This window comes from Cicer arietinum, chromosome 3 (genome assembly GCF_000331145.2).
Source record: "Cicer arietinum cultivar CDC Frontier isolate Library 1 chromosome 3, Cicar.CDCFrontier_v2.0, whole genome shotgun sequence".
In the NCBI taxonomy this organism is placed as follows: domain Eukaryota; kingdom Viridiplantae; phylum Streptophyta; class Magnoliopsida; order Fabales; family Fabaceae; genus Cicer; species Cicer arietinum.
Genome location: NC_021162.2, coordinates 66,626,244 through 66,642,615, shown reverse-complemented (window position 1 = coordinate 66,642,615; position 16,372 = coordinate 66,626,244). Strand labels below are relative to the sequence as shown.

Here is a 16,372-nt window from a genome sequence, read left to right as displayed (position 1 = left end):
TGAATGGTTATTAAAAGAACGACATACCTCTAATATTATTGCATGATTAACTAATGACATGGTTCACTAACAACATCTTCAGTGATTGCAATCGCTAATATAGAACAATGATTTCTTGAGAATCGGACAAGATTTTAGGATACTTTTCGAATTACCTATTAGCTTGGGAGGAGGTTAGCATTTCAGGTGAAACTTAAATGGCACGAGGAAGCTGTATATCACAATTTTATTTGGAATCTCAAACCCACACATCAAACAAAATGGATAAATTTGAAAGAAAAGCTATTAACTAGCAGGATCAACATTTGGAACACAGATTGATCAAACTGAATCATAGTAATCCTACATTAAGGAACATTTGATTGATCACTATTATCGTTCATGGAAAAAATACTTAAGACGTGCAATGAAATTGTAATTTACAAGTATGACATTATTTGACAATAAGAGATTAAATTATCCGACAATGACATACCAATAATTTTCCTCTAATACATAGAAAATGGTGACTTGTAAATTTGAGTATTGTGACTTTTGTCAGAGGGAATTATTGCACGAGCAGAGGAATAACAGGATTTAAACCAATGTAATATATTTATTGGAAATCTACAAGTGAAAGTGTATAACATTTGTAGCATACAACACATATTAGTAGAAAGTAATCTTATTCTTTATCTTGTATTAAGTTTTTGACCATATTTACCAAAGGAAGAGTTCCCTTTGCCATAATCTCTACCCTAGATGTATTTGAAGCATAAGAAAATAGAGATAGTCCAAAAAATAAGAGCTCAGGAAGATACAGTCTTGATGATAAGAATCCATGCCAATAATGAGGTTCCAGATTAAAAAATGCATCGAAAAATCTCCTTGTGCCAGGTAAATCAAGCTTCAGTAAGACGTCCATACCGAAACAAAAGAACTCCCTTTGTCGCCTCCTTTGGATTGGCCATAAGTCTTTCCATACTTGTGCAGATATTTCATCTCCTGAAAGACCTCTATCAGAACCAAGATACCGAACGATAGCGTTAGCAATGATAGGAGCTGCAGCTAGTGTCCTTGCTACCATATACCCGGTTGAAGGATGAACCATCCCGGCTGTACCGCCAATTCCAACAACTCTCTGAGGGAGAACTGGAAGTGGGCCACCCATGGGAATGACACAATGCTCATCTTCTTCAATGCTTTTCACATTAATACCCAAATGTTTCAACCTAGCAACCATTCTATCCTGTATATCATCCATACGTAACCCAGGGCGCGCAACAAGAGACGTTTCTTCAAGAAATATCTTGGTGGATGAAAACGGCATTGCATACAGAAAAGTAGGTATTTTACTGTTTCTCTCCTTGAGTTCCTTGTCATTGTCCAAGTGTGAATCTCTCCAGTCCATAAAAAGCATTTTATCGACATCAAACGGGTGTTCATCAACCTCGGCCAAAATCCCGTAAGCAACTTGGTAACCTGGGTTATACGGTTTATCATACTGAACAAGACATCTTGAAAAGCCAGTAGCATCAAGAACAACAGTAGCCTGAACCGTGACACCGTCGTTACAAATCAGCAATGATTTGGTATCCTCGTGAATGACCTTGATAACTTTAGCTTGGTGAAACTTCACACCATTTAATATGCATTTTTGTAGCATCTTTGACTTCAAAAGCTTCCTATTAACCCTGCCATAAGGTCTATCAAGATCCTTTTTCGTTTTATCATCAATATAAACAACAGCACCAGACCAAGTTGTGTCAAGGCAATCAAGTAAATCCATTGCTTCAAATTCATCCACCCAAACACCATAATTATTAGGCCAAATTAATCTAGGGTTTGGGTCAATAGCACAAACTGAAAGCCCTGCTTCAGAAACTTGCTGTGCTACTGCAAGACCTGCAGGACCACCTCCAACAACAGCAAGATCCACAACAGTTCCTTTTGATGAATCATACAAAGGAAGTTCAAAATCCAAATTCTCTTTCTTAAATTCAGGAACAAGCTCCAAAAGTGCACTGCTACTAGCCCTCAAACCACAAACACATTTACCCCACTTCAAAAATGGTTTTTTGGAACCAAATCTAAGCTCATGGTTTTGCAACTTACTATAGGAGGCTGAATAATTGCTCAATTTTTCTGAATAACCATGAAGTGGGTGTAAAAATTGAAGCTTGTTTGGTGTTTTGAGCAAAGTATCCATAGTTATCATATGAAATTTATGATAAATCTCTAAAAAATCCTTAATGAAAATTAAAAAAGGACTCAAAAAACCATCTGGGTCACACTAAATAACATACAGCAAGAAGAACTTTCCTAAAAAATGTCAAACTTTGTATAGTTTTTATTACACCAATAATCACAGTAAGCAATAATTTTTGAGGTAGAGTTTATGGCTTACCGTGGAGGAGAGAAAGAGGAGAAAACGAAGCATTGCACAAAAAGGGGTAATGGAAAATCTCGTGTGGACACCAAACACCACATGTCAAAGAAAATTCCAAGTGGATCATCTTTTATTTATTTATTTATTTTATACCTTTTTTAAAAAAGGAAAATTGTTGGTGTTCGATAATATCCACCATATGGGTAGGAAATGCCAAATGTCCACTGACTTACCAATCAACATCGTAATTATATAGTTTACCCTTATCATATCCGAAGGTTTTTTTTTAATTTTTTTTTCAATTTAGTGAATTATACTATTGGTCTTACTCCTAGTTCATTCAACTAATATAAATGTTATTAATTAAATTATTTTAACTTTTTTAAGGAATAAATTATTTTAACTAAAGATATAAAATATTATAAGTTTTATGATTTTATCATAACTCTATTATCGTGTAATCAAACGACACTCAATATATATTTAACAATTATACAAAAAATTGAGTAAAAATTATACAAAACCTTTAGTATAAAAAAGAACTATATCAAAAGTATGTATTTTTAAAAATTATTATTGTTTGGTTTATTATATCGGTTTAAGTTTGTATCGTCTTTCTAATAATTTTAAATGTTAATTAGGGAAGTTTGAGACTGGTTTTTAGGTTGAGGCATGGTTAGAGGGAGGTGCTCTAAGTGAGTGTTTTAGTAGAGTTTATAGTTTGACAGTTGATAAGGAGGTTTTAGAGGTTGGGATGTTTAGGCGGGAGAGATGGTGAGGGGTGGAGGTGGAGAAGAATGTTATTTGGTTGGGAAGAGTAGTTGATGTTTGAATGTAAAGTTTTTTTGGTTAATGTTGTTTTGTAGGAACATGTCCATGATTCTTGGGTGTAGATTTATGGTAATGGTGGCTACTATGTGTATATTTAATATATTTAATATTTTTTTTTTTAAATATTAGAATTCTAATCTTCCGTCTATATAAAATATTATTTTTAATTTTATTATTGTATAATAATAATAATTTTATTATAATAAATATGATTATTAAATTTATTATTTTATATATATAAATAGGTACGGGTGCGGGGAAATCCGAACTCCAACAAAGATGAAAATTTAAATATCACACTCGATAAAAAATAGGACGGATGCAAATTTTCTCTGACTAGTTGGATGCAAGAGCGGAGAAGACTTAATCCACTATCGTTTCGCTGCCATGCTCAATGGTGACAGAATCATGAGGGAAAATCTTTATTCTATTTGATTAGTTGCTGTCTAGTCATTGTGGAAAACGCAAAATAATGTTGGTAGATTACTTGATAATGTCAAATTTTGGTTGTGGTACTAGTTTATGTTAAAATATATAGTTAAAAGGTTTAATTACAATTTGCACCGTTAATTTTTACAATCTTTGGTGTATTTAGGTTTGATTGAAGTTTGTTTGGTATGTTTGATGTGATTGTTACGAATCATATTAATTGATGTGTTTAGGTTTAATTAAAGTTTGTTTGATACGTTTATTGTGATTATTACGAATCATATTAATTGATATGTTTAGGTTTGATTAAAGTTTCTTTGGTATGTTTATTGTGATTATTACGAATCATATTAATTTTTTGCTTGGAATACTTATGGTTTTCTTTGTATATATAATTTTGATTTAAAAAAAGTTAGGGAGACTTGATTTTGTCTTTTAAAATCATATAGTATTTTTTTTTAATCTAAATTTATAAAAAATATTAAATAAATATAGGCATTCAGAGCATTTTTTTAATTCAACAATATCTTTGAATACAATGGAAGAAAAATTTCTTCAAATAAAACACTTCCTTTTGGACCAACGAGAGCAACATGAGTTATAGACTCGACCCAATGAGCAGCCAGACTAATTAAGGATTAAATTGAATAAATACATGATTAATTAATTTTTTTCATTAATAAATCTATAATTAAGGATTAATTGAATAAATACAGATTGATAAATACATGGATAAATACATATATAACTACTATGTATTTATTCAATTTAATCCTTATTCTGTCAATAACATGATTCATTGATTTATAATTTTAATTTTTTTTATTTGCATTTTTCCTGCAAGGGTTTGGTTTGTTGGTGATTTAATAAAAGACATATAAATAAAGAAAAAATGTGTTGGATGTGTGTATAAAATTTTGAGGAGTAAAAATATAAATATAAGAGTTAATATTTTATATCCACCATCGTAAAATAGAAGCCTCATAGAGTATAGTTACCTGGCAATGGCATGTCATCAAGGGTCAATGATTTCAATTTGCCAATTTTGGCCATATTTTCCATAGTAAAAAATGACATAAAATTATTGATGAATTGAGATTGATCAAGAAATTTAGATCGATCAACACGTTCATATAAAATAATTAAAATTAACCAGTTATTCAAAGTAGTATATTACTAATAGTTTGAAAATTGAAACAGCATACAGTGCTGAACTCTTGACAAGTGGTAATTAATGTATAACAAACTTTGACAACTCAAACGAGGTAGAATAATAGTATATGCATAAGATATATAATTAATTAATGTGAAGCCATTAGGGAGGCTTGATTAGTGAGAATCTTTAGAGGTTGGAAACCATGACGAATAGTTGCTTCCCATACTTTGTCAGTGCTAAGTATAGTGGAACCACACTCATGGACATTCCATCCCTCTAAGGCATGAATTATTCCACCAATTCGCCACGCACTCATTACTCTTCTTGGAAGCCAATTCTGTTACATTATAAATAAATTAATTATTAGTTTGCTAACATTTTATATTTTTAATTTAGACTATGTTACAAACCTCGCAAGAGTGTGAATTCGTGAATGTAGGAGGAGTAACCATTGCTGGTGTATAGTGGTAGAAGCATCTTTTTCGCATTTTCTTTGGAGGAAATTGAGAAAATGGTATGAACAATGTTCCTTCTGCTGCTTTCATTTGCTCATTTTCATCCCATTCATCTCCAACTAACCATATCTGTTACATTCATTATAATATTACAAAATTAATCAATTCAATACAAATACACATAGAAAATAGCTTAAACTACCAAGTCCATTTAAAATTGTGACAAATTTTAAAATATATATAAGAAAATGGATCAACCTTTGGAGTATCAATTGGTAAAATTGTCGAGCTTCCCTTTGATACGATGACCCTTTGTTCAAGCTCTTTAAGCTCATCCTCATATAATACACCCACCTACTTACATGTAATCATTTTGATCAAGTCTATATATTTGGATGTTGAAAATGAAAATGAAAATCACAAGATAGGCTAATATAAAACATGACATGAATTTCCGATCCAATATTTTAATTTTTAGAAAAGAATATGTACGATAGAATATTATTTACATATAGAAAGAAAAAAGTGAAGGAATGTTTTAATTACACATTGACATACCTGTACATTTTTGGTGGATAAAGCATTAGCAATGGCAAAGGCAACCTTATTAAACTTGCCACGAAGAAGCACTTGATTTGTCCCTTTAGGAATGTTGTTTAGCACAGTAGCAGCAGCTAGGCTACTGCCGTCTACAATTTTTATTTTCAGTTGTGGGAACCTTTCTATATAAAGTTCCCAATGTTGTTTCTGCATACATCAAAAACTTTATTTTACTACAAATTCGATATATATGATTAATTTAATAATTTTTTTGAAGTGTTGGAATTAAAAAGACGAGTGTTTATGAAACATTATGATTAAAAAGTAAAAAAGAAGTATCATGTATTCATCATGTATACACATCATTCACTTAAACACCCAAAAGTGAAAGCTTCATTTGTGATGCCATAGGCTGCAATGATTTGCCAATTCTAATTAACTTTAATTTTAACATTTGTGCTGAAAAAAACAGTCTAAACCATGTAGCAACTTAAGGCAATACAAAATTCACCATGTTACCTAGTACATGCAATAGCATATACTTAGAAGTTTGAAGAAAATGATTTATCCAATAATCAATGTAATTATAAATTAATAGAAGGTGCTTGTGAAATTACCTGATTTAAAAGTCCTAGACTTATCACCTTTGCTCCACTTAACTCAGCCTCTATAATTGCATCTTCAATCAAGTTGTTCAATGTTATGCTCTGCTTTTTTGAGAAATACTACAAAGCATGAAATAAAAAAAGTATTAAGTTTATCTAACAGACCACAATTATTTTTGTCTTTCGTTATTTAAGTAATTTGTAATAACGAGCATTATTGAAGACTAAATCATTTAATCCTAGTTGGATTAGAATGAAAAATCTAAATTCACAAATAAAATCATACTTGTGTTTTAAATCTTGGTATAAGCCAACAGTGAAGCTTGAGATCCTTGAAGGTGTTGCTTTCTAAAAGAAATGCAGTCCCAGTAATCCAAGTCATAAAGATAGAACACATTGTAAAGGGCCACAGTAAAGGTAGATACCATATAGATGTTTGAGGATTGGAGGCTAAGGAAGAAAATCCTAAGCGCAATTGATAAATAGAATCAAGTGTGGTTAAATGTGTTAAATGAACCACATCTGGTGACTCCTTTGGTTTCTTTAAGGAAGCTTCATATGTAGCATCTGTGGATTTATCTACAGTACCGTAGATGTAATCATACATAGGCATGAAAAGTGAGTAATTAGTCCTAAATTTTGTGTGATGCAGTGAGTGATACCTGTGAAAACCAATAACTAAATTAATTAGTATGAAACATTAATATTAGATGTCTAGTTAGTTTACTAAGTCTTAATTAGTTGGTTAGTATGTTAATTAACTAATTAATATTTTATTGAATTAAGATCAGATACAACAATTTTTCAATTTTACGAGAGACGAGTACTCTTTAATCTTTAAACTTTAAACTTTAAACTTACGATGGCGTGTATATGAGATACTTCAATTGGGGAAAGAATGAATAGAGTTTGGGAGGAAAGAACTCAAAGTTGCAATGACCCATGTTGTTCATGAAATCGATGAAAAAGATGTAGCCAAACAGAGCAGCCACAGAAGATGTTTTGGTGAGGATTGTTGTCAAAATTGGTATAGCGAAAAGCGTAAAATACGCCAAGTGCTCACCAAATGGATGTATCACAGCTGCCAACAAAAACACAAAAAGTTAACTTACAACTTTATTATATAATTCATCCATTGATTTTGTTTTAGTGATATCTATTTTTTAGAAGAATTTTACTTATATAATAATGTGATATTCTTAACACACAAATGAAGAGAGAAAAAAAGTTGATACAAGTGATAGGCTCAGTGACAATTGAAGAATGATGATGAGAATGATAGCGAGAGTAGAGATAATGATGATGAAGCGCTCTGTGTAGCCAATAATATAAGAACTCCACTGGTCCAGCATGCAAGATAGCAGTAAAAACTACACCATCTGTTCTCCACCAAGGTAAATTGGCACTCATAGGCATTATTGTGTATCCTATATACGTTATTAGTGCAGTAAATAAAATTTGGTCATCCCTGCAAATGTTACCCAATCAAAATCTTAATAATTACATTCATTTCATCTTTCAAATTTATTATTATTTCATTTTCATCAACTATAAGATACAATTTTCATTAAATTATCAATTCATTGGATCAACCTCATCTAAAATAAACATCTTACATTAGTTATTAAGAGTAATAAATATATCGGTACATGTACCATAAAATTATTCATAATAAATATTAGGGATTGCAAATCAGACTTGCCTCCGTCATATCCGTTTATACATGCATAACAAATCATAAGTTATTAAAATATTGACTTATAGCTTTATTAACTATAATTGAATATTCAGTTTAATTAGATGAGTCAAATCTCAATTAATTAATTATTTAAACTATACTAGTATTTAATTAAGAAAGAAAAATTAAGGCTTAAATCAATAAATATACCATATTTCTTTTTTTAGTTCTTCTTCTTTTTCTTTCAAATAATACTTCTTCAAATATTTTTCATCAACAATTTTGATCCCCACTTTAAAATTAATTTATGTGTATCGTCTGAATTTTTAAATGATATTTTGCATGCATGTTTAAGATATTATAAGAATCTCTGCTAAAAAAATTTAAATATTTTTAACAAGTGATAAATTAAATATAATTTTTTTAGCGCTAAAAAATTTGTATTTAATTAATATTTTTTTAATAAATTGTAAGTTTTTGTAGGAGAGATTCTTATAATATTTTAAACATGAATACAAAAAATTATTTAAAAATTCAAATAATATACATATATTACCTAAAAAATAAGAACCAAAATCATTGATTAAAAATTTAAAATAAATATAATGTATTCATAAAAAAAAAAAAAATTATTTAAGCCAAAAATGATTGAGAATAAAATATTTTTGGCACCAATTGGTTTCTCTGTCGACTTGTTCAAATTCGAGGCCTTTGTCAACAATTTTGCTTTTGCCTTTAGCAGTTTGGTAGCGTGAGACAGAAATCCAAATCTGGCTGTGTAGCAATCTGAAGAATATATGAGGGAATATGAGTTGGTACACTGGGTCCCTTTCACCCTTTATGAAAGAGTATATGCTATGTGCAATCCACGGGCTTATAATCACCAACTTTATGTTCATAACCGCCGGTACATGCATATTCAACAACACAAAACTTACTTAGTCAACATCAAAAACTATTAAATGTCTCAACTAAAAAAAAGTACTAAAATTCAAAACAAAAAATAAATTATGACCTAACAAAAATTTTAAATACACCATTTTTGTTTATATTTTTATATAGAGTTTAATTATATATTTAATGATCTAACGATTGTGATTGATTGACACCGTAAATACTCTTTATACCTATCGTGTATATAAATTATATATATATATATATATATATATATATATATATATATATATTTAAATAATATATATATATATATATATATATATATATATTAAAGATAGAGACAAAGAAATTATATATCAATAAAAAAAAGAAATATGTTCCAAAATAAAAAATGTAGGTGAGTTTTGTTCTTTCTTTTGGTTTCCTTGACTGGAAAATTAAAGTGAGGAAAAGGAAGGAGGGTAAGGAAGAAAAGAGAATGAGAAAACACAATATAATTTTGAGAGATATAAAGAAGTATGGTTATAAATAATAAGAGTAACCAAAATAAAAGAACCTTGAAGCTTCCAAGAGGTTTCCAAGGCCAGTTTGTAAGGATGCCTGGTTTGGAAGCCATATTATGAATATGTGATGTGATATGAGATCTTAGCATATGGAAAGCTATTTATATAGCCGTGTTAGCTGATTATACGAGGAACCAGGTGGATTTTTTTTAACCACATACGTGTTTTTACGACTAATCAGTATTTAAAAGTTATTTGATATTCTGATGAAAATCAATAATATTAATCAGAAATATAATTTAATGATTATCATATAGAAATAAGGAAAATTAACGGCTTTTTTTTTTAAATTTAATATTTTAAATCAACATTAATTATATCATCTATCTATTAAAGATGAGAAAAATCGTTAACTTAAAAAATACTGTAGATTTTTATTATAATTTTAAATAATTTTTAATGATTCACAATAGGTTAACTATCAAAATGATTTCCCCTAAAATTTATCGTGTTAGAATTGGCAAATTAATTAATGACCCACCACACACACACACACACACACATATATATATATAACCTATACATGAACGAATAGATGGCGAAACTAGCATAATTTCCAAAGGGGATTATGGGATGACTAATCCATATTGTGTAAAACCTGACTACATCTGAAGCTAGTTAATTCCACTAAAACCAATGATATGTTTGTAAAACTAATTAATATATTAAATATAACCAATAAAAATTTTTTTTACAACAATTTGCACATAAATTAAATCAACAATAAAAGAAATAAAAATTGACAATAATTATTTAAAAAATTGAGTTTGACTATGTTTTAAAGAGTCAAATTCATTAACTCTATAATAAATTAATTATTAATGTATTTTTTAATACAAACAATTAAACTATTTGTAAAACAAAATTTAATCTATTTTATTTTTTAGCTTTGTCTTAATAAATTTATTTCTGAGAAAGTTATCTATCTCTATAGTTAGAAAACAAGGTGAATAAAATCTACAAATCGTGTGATAATTTTTTACTTTTTTGTTTCTGGTAATCTTTTGCCAATTAACTTATTCAAAGTAGCTAATTATATATAATTAAGATAGCTAAATGTTAGATTAATATACTTATTAAAAATATATAATTATTTAGAACATCATCACAACTTTAGAGAATAATATTATAGGAAATCACTCCAACTAGAACGTGACTCACTGCATGAACTTTCTTCCTTAAAAATTCTTCTAAAAAATTGTGAAAGTAAGATGATAAATTACTTCTAAAATTTGATATAATATGCCCTTGTATTCACATTGGTTCTCTTGATTAAATTATTTGTCATCTAAGATGTTCTTTCAACTCAACTTAAATATCACCTTATTTGACTCGAATTAATTGTTTGGTGAATAACTGATAGGAGGCTTAGGACTTTTCACTTCAAACAATTGGAGTATAGTGACTATGACATTCACTTTTTGAAGGAGTGTCCTCTCATATAAAGCACATTGTTAAAAGAAAATGATTGATAATTCATCAAATTTTTGTATAATATGCAGAAACCACTCAATGTTGTGTTAATAGTTTTCAAATGTTTTATTTGATGAATTAAAATTGCAAAAAAGAAAAAAAAATATAGTTAATTATAATAGTATTTATCATTTATTCTACACAAATTATAAAAAAGAAAGAAGAAGAAAGAAAAACTAATTATATATTTTAATGTAGTGTCACTCAAACCTCGAAATTTTTTCAAAAAACTAACACATTCTTAATTAAGATCAATAATATTTCAACAAAAATTAAATATATCAGCTTTTGACCGATTGCAAACGAAATGTTACATGATAGAAATAAGTTGTTATCATATTTTGTTAATTTAATGTTTGATGAACCAATAATATATGATAAGTTAATCTAAAATTATATATTTTGCATCTATCTTTAGTTTAATTTCTATTATGAATATGAGTTGAATTAGAAATCAGCAGCATATGATAAAAACAGTAATTTACTCAATCAATCTTGTAAAATATAATTTAAAATGTTAAATTGAAATATATTAAATATAAAAATAATTTATAAAATATAATCTAAAATATAAAAATATAAATCTAATCAAATATAAATGTAATAATAATTAATAGAATTTGATATTAAACTTAAAAATGAAATATTAATAATTAATTTAAAAAATATTTATGATTTTATCATAATGGTAGTTTTATCTTTTTATATAATTTAATAAATTAGTATTCAAAATTATAAAAATATGAAAATTAATTGAAATTTTAAAATAAATATAATTTGTTTACAAAGGTAACTTTTCATTTTTATATAATATATATATCATATATTTATTTATACTCTAACAAATAAAATAGAATTATTTGGTTATTCATAATTTTGTTTTTAAAATTTAAATGGTTTATTTAGTATTGTCATTAATAGTTTTAAATATAAAATTATTTTATTATTTATTTATTTTTTTGGTATTATTTTATTTAGTTATTCAATTGTTTACTTTTTTTGTTAATTTATAATATTTAAAATATAATAAAAATATTAACAAATAATTATTTACGATAATAAATTTATTATTTAAATATAATATATATAATATTATATTATGATGAGATGTATATTTAATAAATAACATAATAAAATATTATAATTTTATTAATTATTGTATATTAAACATATAATATAATAATATTTATGTTATTATTATAATATTCTATTATGTTATATGTCATATTCTATCTCTATATATGATGTGCATTAAATGGTCCTTGTATCCTATTCACTTTGATTCAGCACGTCTATGTTGTGGACCTCTTGTTATCTTGTATATGTGATGCAAGATGTACTATGTGATTCAATAATAATGTAGCTAAGAGCCAAATCCAGTAGACATTCAGTAAATGGTCCACCTTATGTAAATGTTGAGTTTATATTTGGTGCTGCTCATTAATAAAGTAATATTTATATTCCAGCATGTCTACCTACCTTTCATGATGAAGCGACCCACAACACAAGGCACAAATGAAGATCAAGGTTTTGAGGATTAACCTGTTCTATTCTGTTCTATTCCACATCAAACCTCCTCCATCATCATCAACTATCCTACACCAATTCTTTTGGTTTTTGTTGATATATGTACCCACAAAAACTGTTGATGTATGACTTATTAATTTTGGATTTGTTTTGTCATAATATATTTCTATCACATACTTTTATGTTAGAGAATGTTTTAAACATTCAATTGAATTGGTAAAACCTCTTACGTATGTTTTCATTGGTTGAATCAGAAAAATTATACAACTAATTAAATAAATACGTATTAAACAAATATTTCGGTTGAAAAGAAAAAAAAAATTTAAAACACACTTAATATGAGACAAATGAAAAAAATATTATATAATATAAATTTAGAGTTAGAGGACAACGTTTAGTTTAAAGTAAGGAAAAAATAGATCATTGCAACTAATATTTTTCCAAAAATTGTGTAATTAAAATAACACTTATAATGAAACTATTATGATAAATTTGTTTTTTCATAAAAAAATAAAAAGATTCTTTGTTAACCGTAAAAAAAATAATTTACCTAAAACATTACTCTTTATATCATTTGTCCATAAATACATATGCCTCTATACAATTTTCTAAATGTATTTATTATTATTCATTCAAATTTAACATTATTATTACTACTATTTTATTTTAAGGTTAATGTGAAAACTTAATATTAAACATTTATATATAATAAATAATTTAGTAACAATTATAAACAAAATATACATATTAATTATCTCATCTATTAATACATGTGAAACACTTGATAGATATTTATAAAATGAAACTGAGGGAGTAATATTTTAATAAAGAAATATTATTCTAAAATAATTATCACTTTTATCCACATAACATTAAATTTGTATATCATTCGTGAAAGCATAAATTGAAAATACATCATCTAAATATATTTTAATTGAAAGATACTTTGCTATCTTAACAAAAAAACAATTGCTAACAGGTAGTCCTTACCAAATTTTAATAATGGATTTTTCTAAGATATATATATATATATATATATATATATATATATATATATATATATATATATATATATATATATATAGAGCGTATTCACTGTAGTAGTGAAACACGTATTTATGAGGAGTATTGAATTTAGACTATTGATTTTAAATTAAACAGCTTAAGCGGGGAATTATATATATGTATATATAATGATAATGAAACTTTTATGTGAGAGTAAAAGAAATTAATATCATCCATTAGATAAAAATATATGAATCAGATTAAAATCGCTAAAGTAAAGTCATCATGTGCTCCACTTCCAATCATCTAGTAACTTAAAATTTTCTGTTTGATTGAGTATACCCACACAACACCCTTTCATCTTTTTAGTTTCCACCAAATCTAATCTCCTACATGAAAAATTATTGATGGACGCCCCTTCATTTTATCAAGCCTCGAAAGAGATAGATAAAAATAAAGAATGGTGTAATAAATGTAATACGTAGGTAAAAATTATTGATGGGCACCTCTTCACTTTGTCAAGTCACAAAAGAGATAAATAAAAATAGATAATTGTGTAATAAATATCATATTTAAATAATATGATAAAAAGATAGATATAGAAAACAAAAGAGAAATTAAATAAGTGTACTAAAATGAAAATGGGTACAAATATCACTACTATGCACACATCCGGAGTTTACATAAGGTGGGGCATATAATTTTTATGAAGCCTATGAATCAATTTAAATGGCAAATAAGAGAGACAAGTTGTGTGGAAGAGAGGCACATGATCAAATGGGACTTTTATATTAAAGGTCCTTTGGTGCTTTTTGGTGGTCACATCTTTCCTATGACCATTCTTAGGGATGGAGGCAAGAACTAAGTGTAGGTGAAACTAAGTTTAAAAATATAATTTACTAAATAACAATTTAATTTTCAAATATACAACATTTACACAAAATATAAAAAATTATAAGATATATTCAAAGTTGATATTGTCAAAAATTAATATAAAAAGAACTAATTTTTATTTTTAAAGTTGTGTTTATCGGTGTTTTATATAATTAAAATGATCAATTATCACATCTGAAATGATTTTTTCAACAATCTTCAATATAAAATAAATTAAATATATAATAAAATTTTGTTTTATATTTAACTTAATTAAAAAGAATCTAAAGTCCAGAATATTGAATCAAAAAACTTATTATAAAATATCATATAAAGTTAAAATCAAACAATAGTTATGGATAATTTTGAAGAAAAAAAAACTAATCCTACTTTGAACTTTAAAAACAATAAATAAAAAAGAAAAAAATATTTCAATGACACTTAGCATGTAATTGGTTGTGAAGAAAAAATGAGAAAAGATAAATAGGTGCGATAGAGAATCTAAAAAGATGAAAAATTTGGAGAAATAAAATAGATTTAGAGTAATATTTGGTATAAGAGAAATAGAAACAAGAGAAATGTGTTTTTTTAAGACATAAATACCCTTTAATAAAAAAGCTTTAAATAAATCTTATTTTGAATTTTTTATTTGATAAAATTAAGATTATTTATTTTTCTTCAATCCAGAAGTAAAAGTGTAGCAGTTTTAAATCATAAAAAATTGAGTTTGAGAAGAATAAATATTAGTCTTAAACGTGTTGGAGAAGAGTGCAAAAAAATGAGTTCTTTGAACTTGGCTTAAAAAATTAGACATCTTTTAAAATTAGAGTAAAATTGATGTATTCGCTAAATTTATCTATGTTAACTCGATTTTTAGAGTGAATTTATTAATTTTCGAATTTAATAATGAAGTAGTGCATTTTTTGTACTTGAATACGTAAATTCGTATAAATTTACGTGTTACTATGCGATTTTAATAATCTTAATCTCTGATCAAATTGGTTCACTTAAGAATTTCTCATTTTATATGTATACTCTTTGATATAGAGTACATGATAGATTTAATAATAATTATAGATACAGGAACGAGGATTTACATAATATGAATGTATCAAGAACAATATACCTTTAAATTCATGAAAATGAGATGATGAGAGAAAAAAATTCAAAGAATGGGTGATGAATTATCATATTTGTTGTTAAAGGTTTTCAACATTTGGAAAACCGTTTAATTGAACAATAATTAAATAGCATAAGGTAAATATTGGTACACTAGAATGACTCCAACCATCACGATTGATTCATAAACAAAAGCTCAGCATATTCATAATAATGGATTACCATCAATTCATAAATGATTAATTAAATAATTAATATAATATTTTTTTCAATTGGATGACAATAATCAGTTATAGTCAAAACATTTGTCATTCAAAGTGAAATAAGTTTTAACATTACATAAATTGTATCAGCTATAAAAGTTCAAGTCCAGATGATGTACATTTTAGGTTTGTGAAAGAGTTTTGGGAGAACATAAAATGTGATTTATGAGATTTTTTGGTGATTTTCATGTGAATATGAGGTTGGTAAAAGGATCAAATTGTTCTTTTACAGCTTTAATTCCCAAAAAAAGGATAATTTGCAAGTCTTATTTAATTTTAGACATATTTTACTAATGGGGTGTATGTATAAAGGTTTGTCGAAAATATTGGTGAGTAAACTGGGTTAGGTGATTGGTTTCATAATAGCTGAATCTCAATCAACGTTTGTTAAAGACAGACAAATATTGGATGAGATCTTAATTGCAAATAAAGTGGTCAATGAGACAAAAAAGAACAAAAATAGTTAATTTTGTTCAAAGTGGATTTCGAGAAAGCGTATATGACTCGGTTGAGTGGAATTGCCTAGACCTTGTGATGGAAAATATGAGTTTTTCAAAGAAATTGTGTAAATGGATTTTGGAATGTGTTGG

The 16,372-nt window shown here is 26.9% G+C and overlaps 2 protein-coding genes across 2 annotated transcripts; both read right to left on the bottom strand.

Annotated features, from left to right (window-relative positions):
* Positions 1–567: 567 nt before the first annotated feature.
* LOC101508316 (lycopene beta cyclase, chloroplastic) lies at positions 568–2,484 on the bottom strand. The gene has a single exon (XM_004493356.4). It carries the CDS (start codon positions 2,195–2,197, stop codon positions 665–667), a length of 1,533 nt encoding a protein of 510 aa, XP_004493413.1. The 5' UTR covers positions 2,198–2,484; the 3' UTR covers positions 568–664.
* A 2,278-nt stretch (positions 2,485–4,762) lies between these two features.
* On the bottom strand, positions 4,763–9,667 carry LOC101508006 (very-long-chain aldehyde decarbonylase CER1-like). The gene is made up of 10 exons (XM_004493355.3): positions 9,516–9,667; positions 8,735–8,949; positions 7,620–7,852; positions 7,246–7,465; positions 6,671–7,046; positions 6,397–6,504; positions 5,798–5,986; positions 5,498–5,593; positions 5,195–5,368; positions 4,763–5,121 (listed from the first exon to the last, which is right to left on the bottom strand). The coding sequence occupies exons 1-10, from the start codon at positions 9,609–9,611 to the stop codon at positions 4,930–4,932; spliced, it is 1,899 nt and encodes a 632-aa protein (XP_004493412.2). The 5' UTR covers positions 9,612–9,667; the 3' UTR covers positions 4,763–4,929.
* Between the last annotated feature and the right edge of the window lie 6,705 nt (positions 9,668–16,372).

Coding starts and splice junctions, on each gene's coding strand:
- LOC101508316 (XM_004493356.4), bottom strand. CDS start 2,197: ATGATAACTATGGATACTTTGCTCAAAACACCAAACAAGCTTCAATTT.
- LOC101508006 (XM_004493355.3), bottom strand. CDS start 9,611: ATGCTAAGATCTCATATCACATCACATATTCATAATATGGCTTCCAAA. Junction 5,594..5,797: donor TATCCACCAAAAATGTACAG/GTATGTCAATGT, acceptor ACATGTAAGTAG/GTGGGTGTATTATATGAGGA. Junction 5,369..5,497: donor TACCAATTGATACTCCAAAG/GTTGATCCATTT, acceptor TGAATGTAACAG/ATATGGTTAGTTGGAGATGA.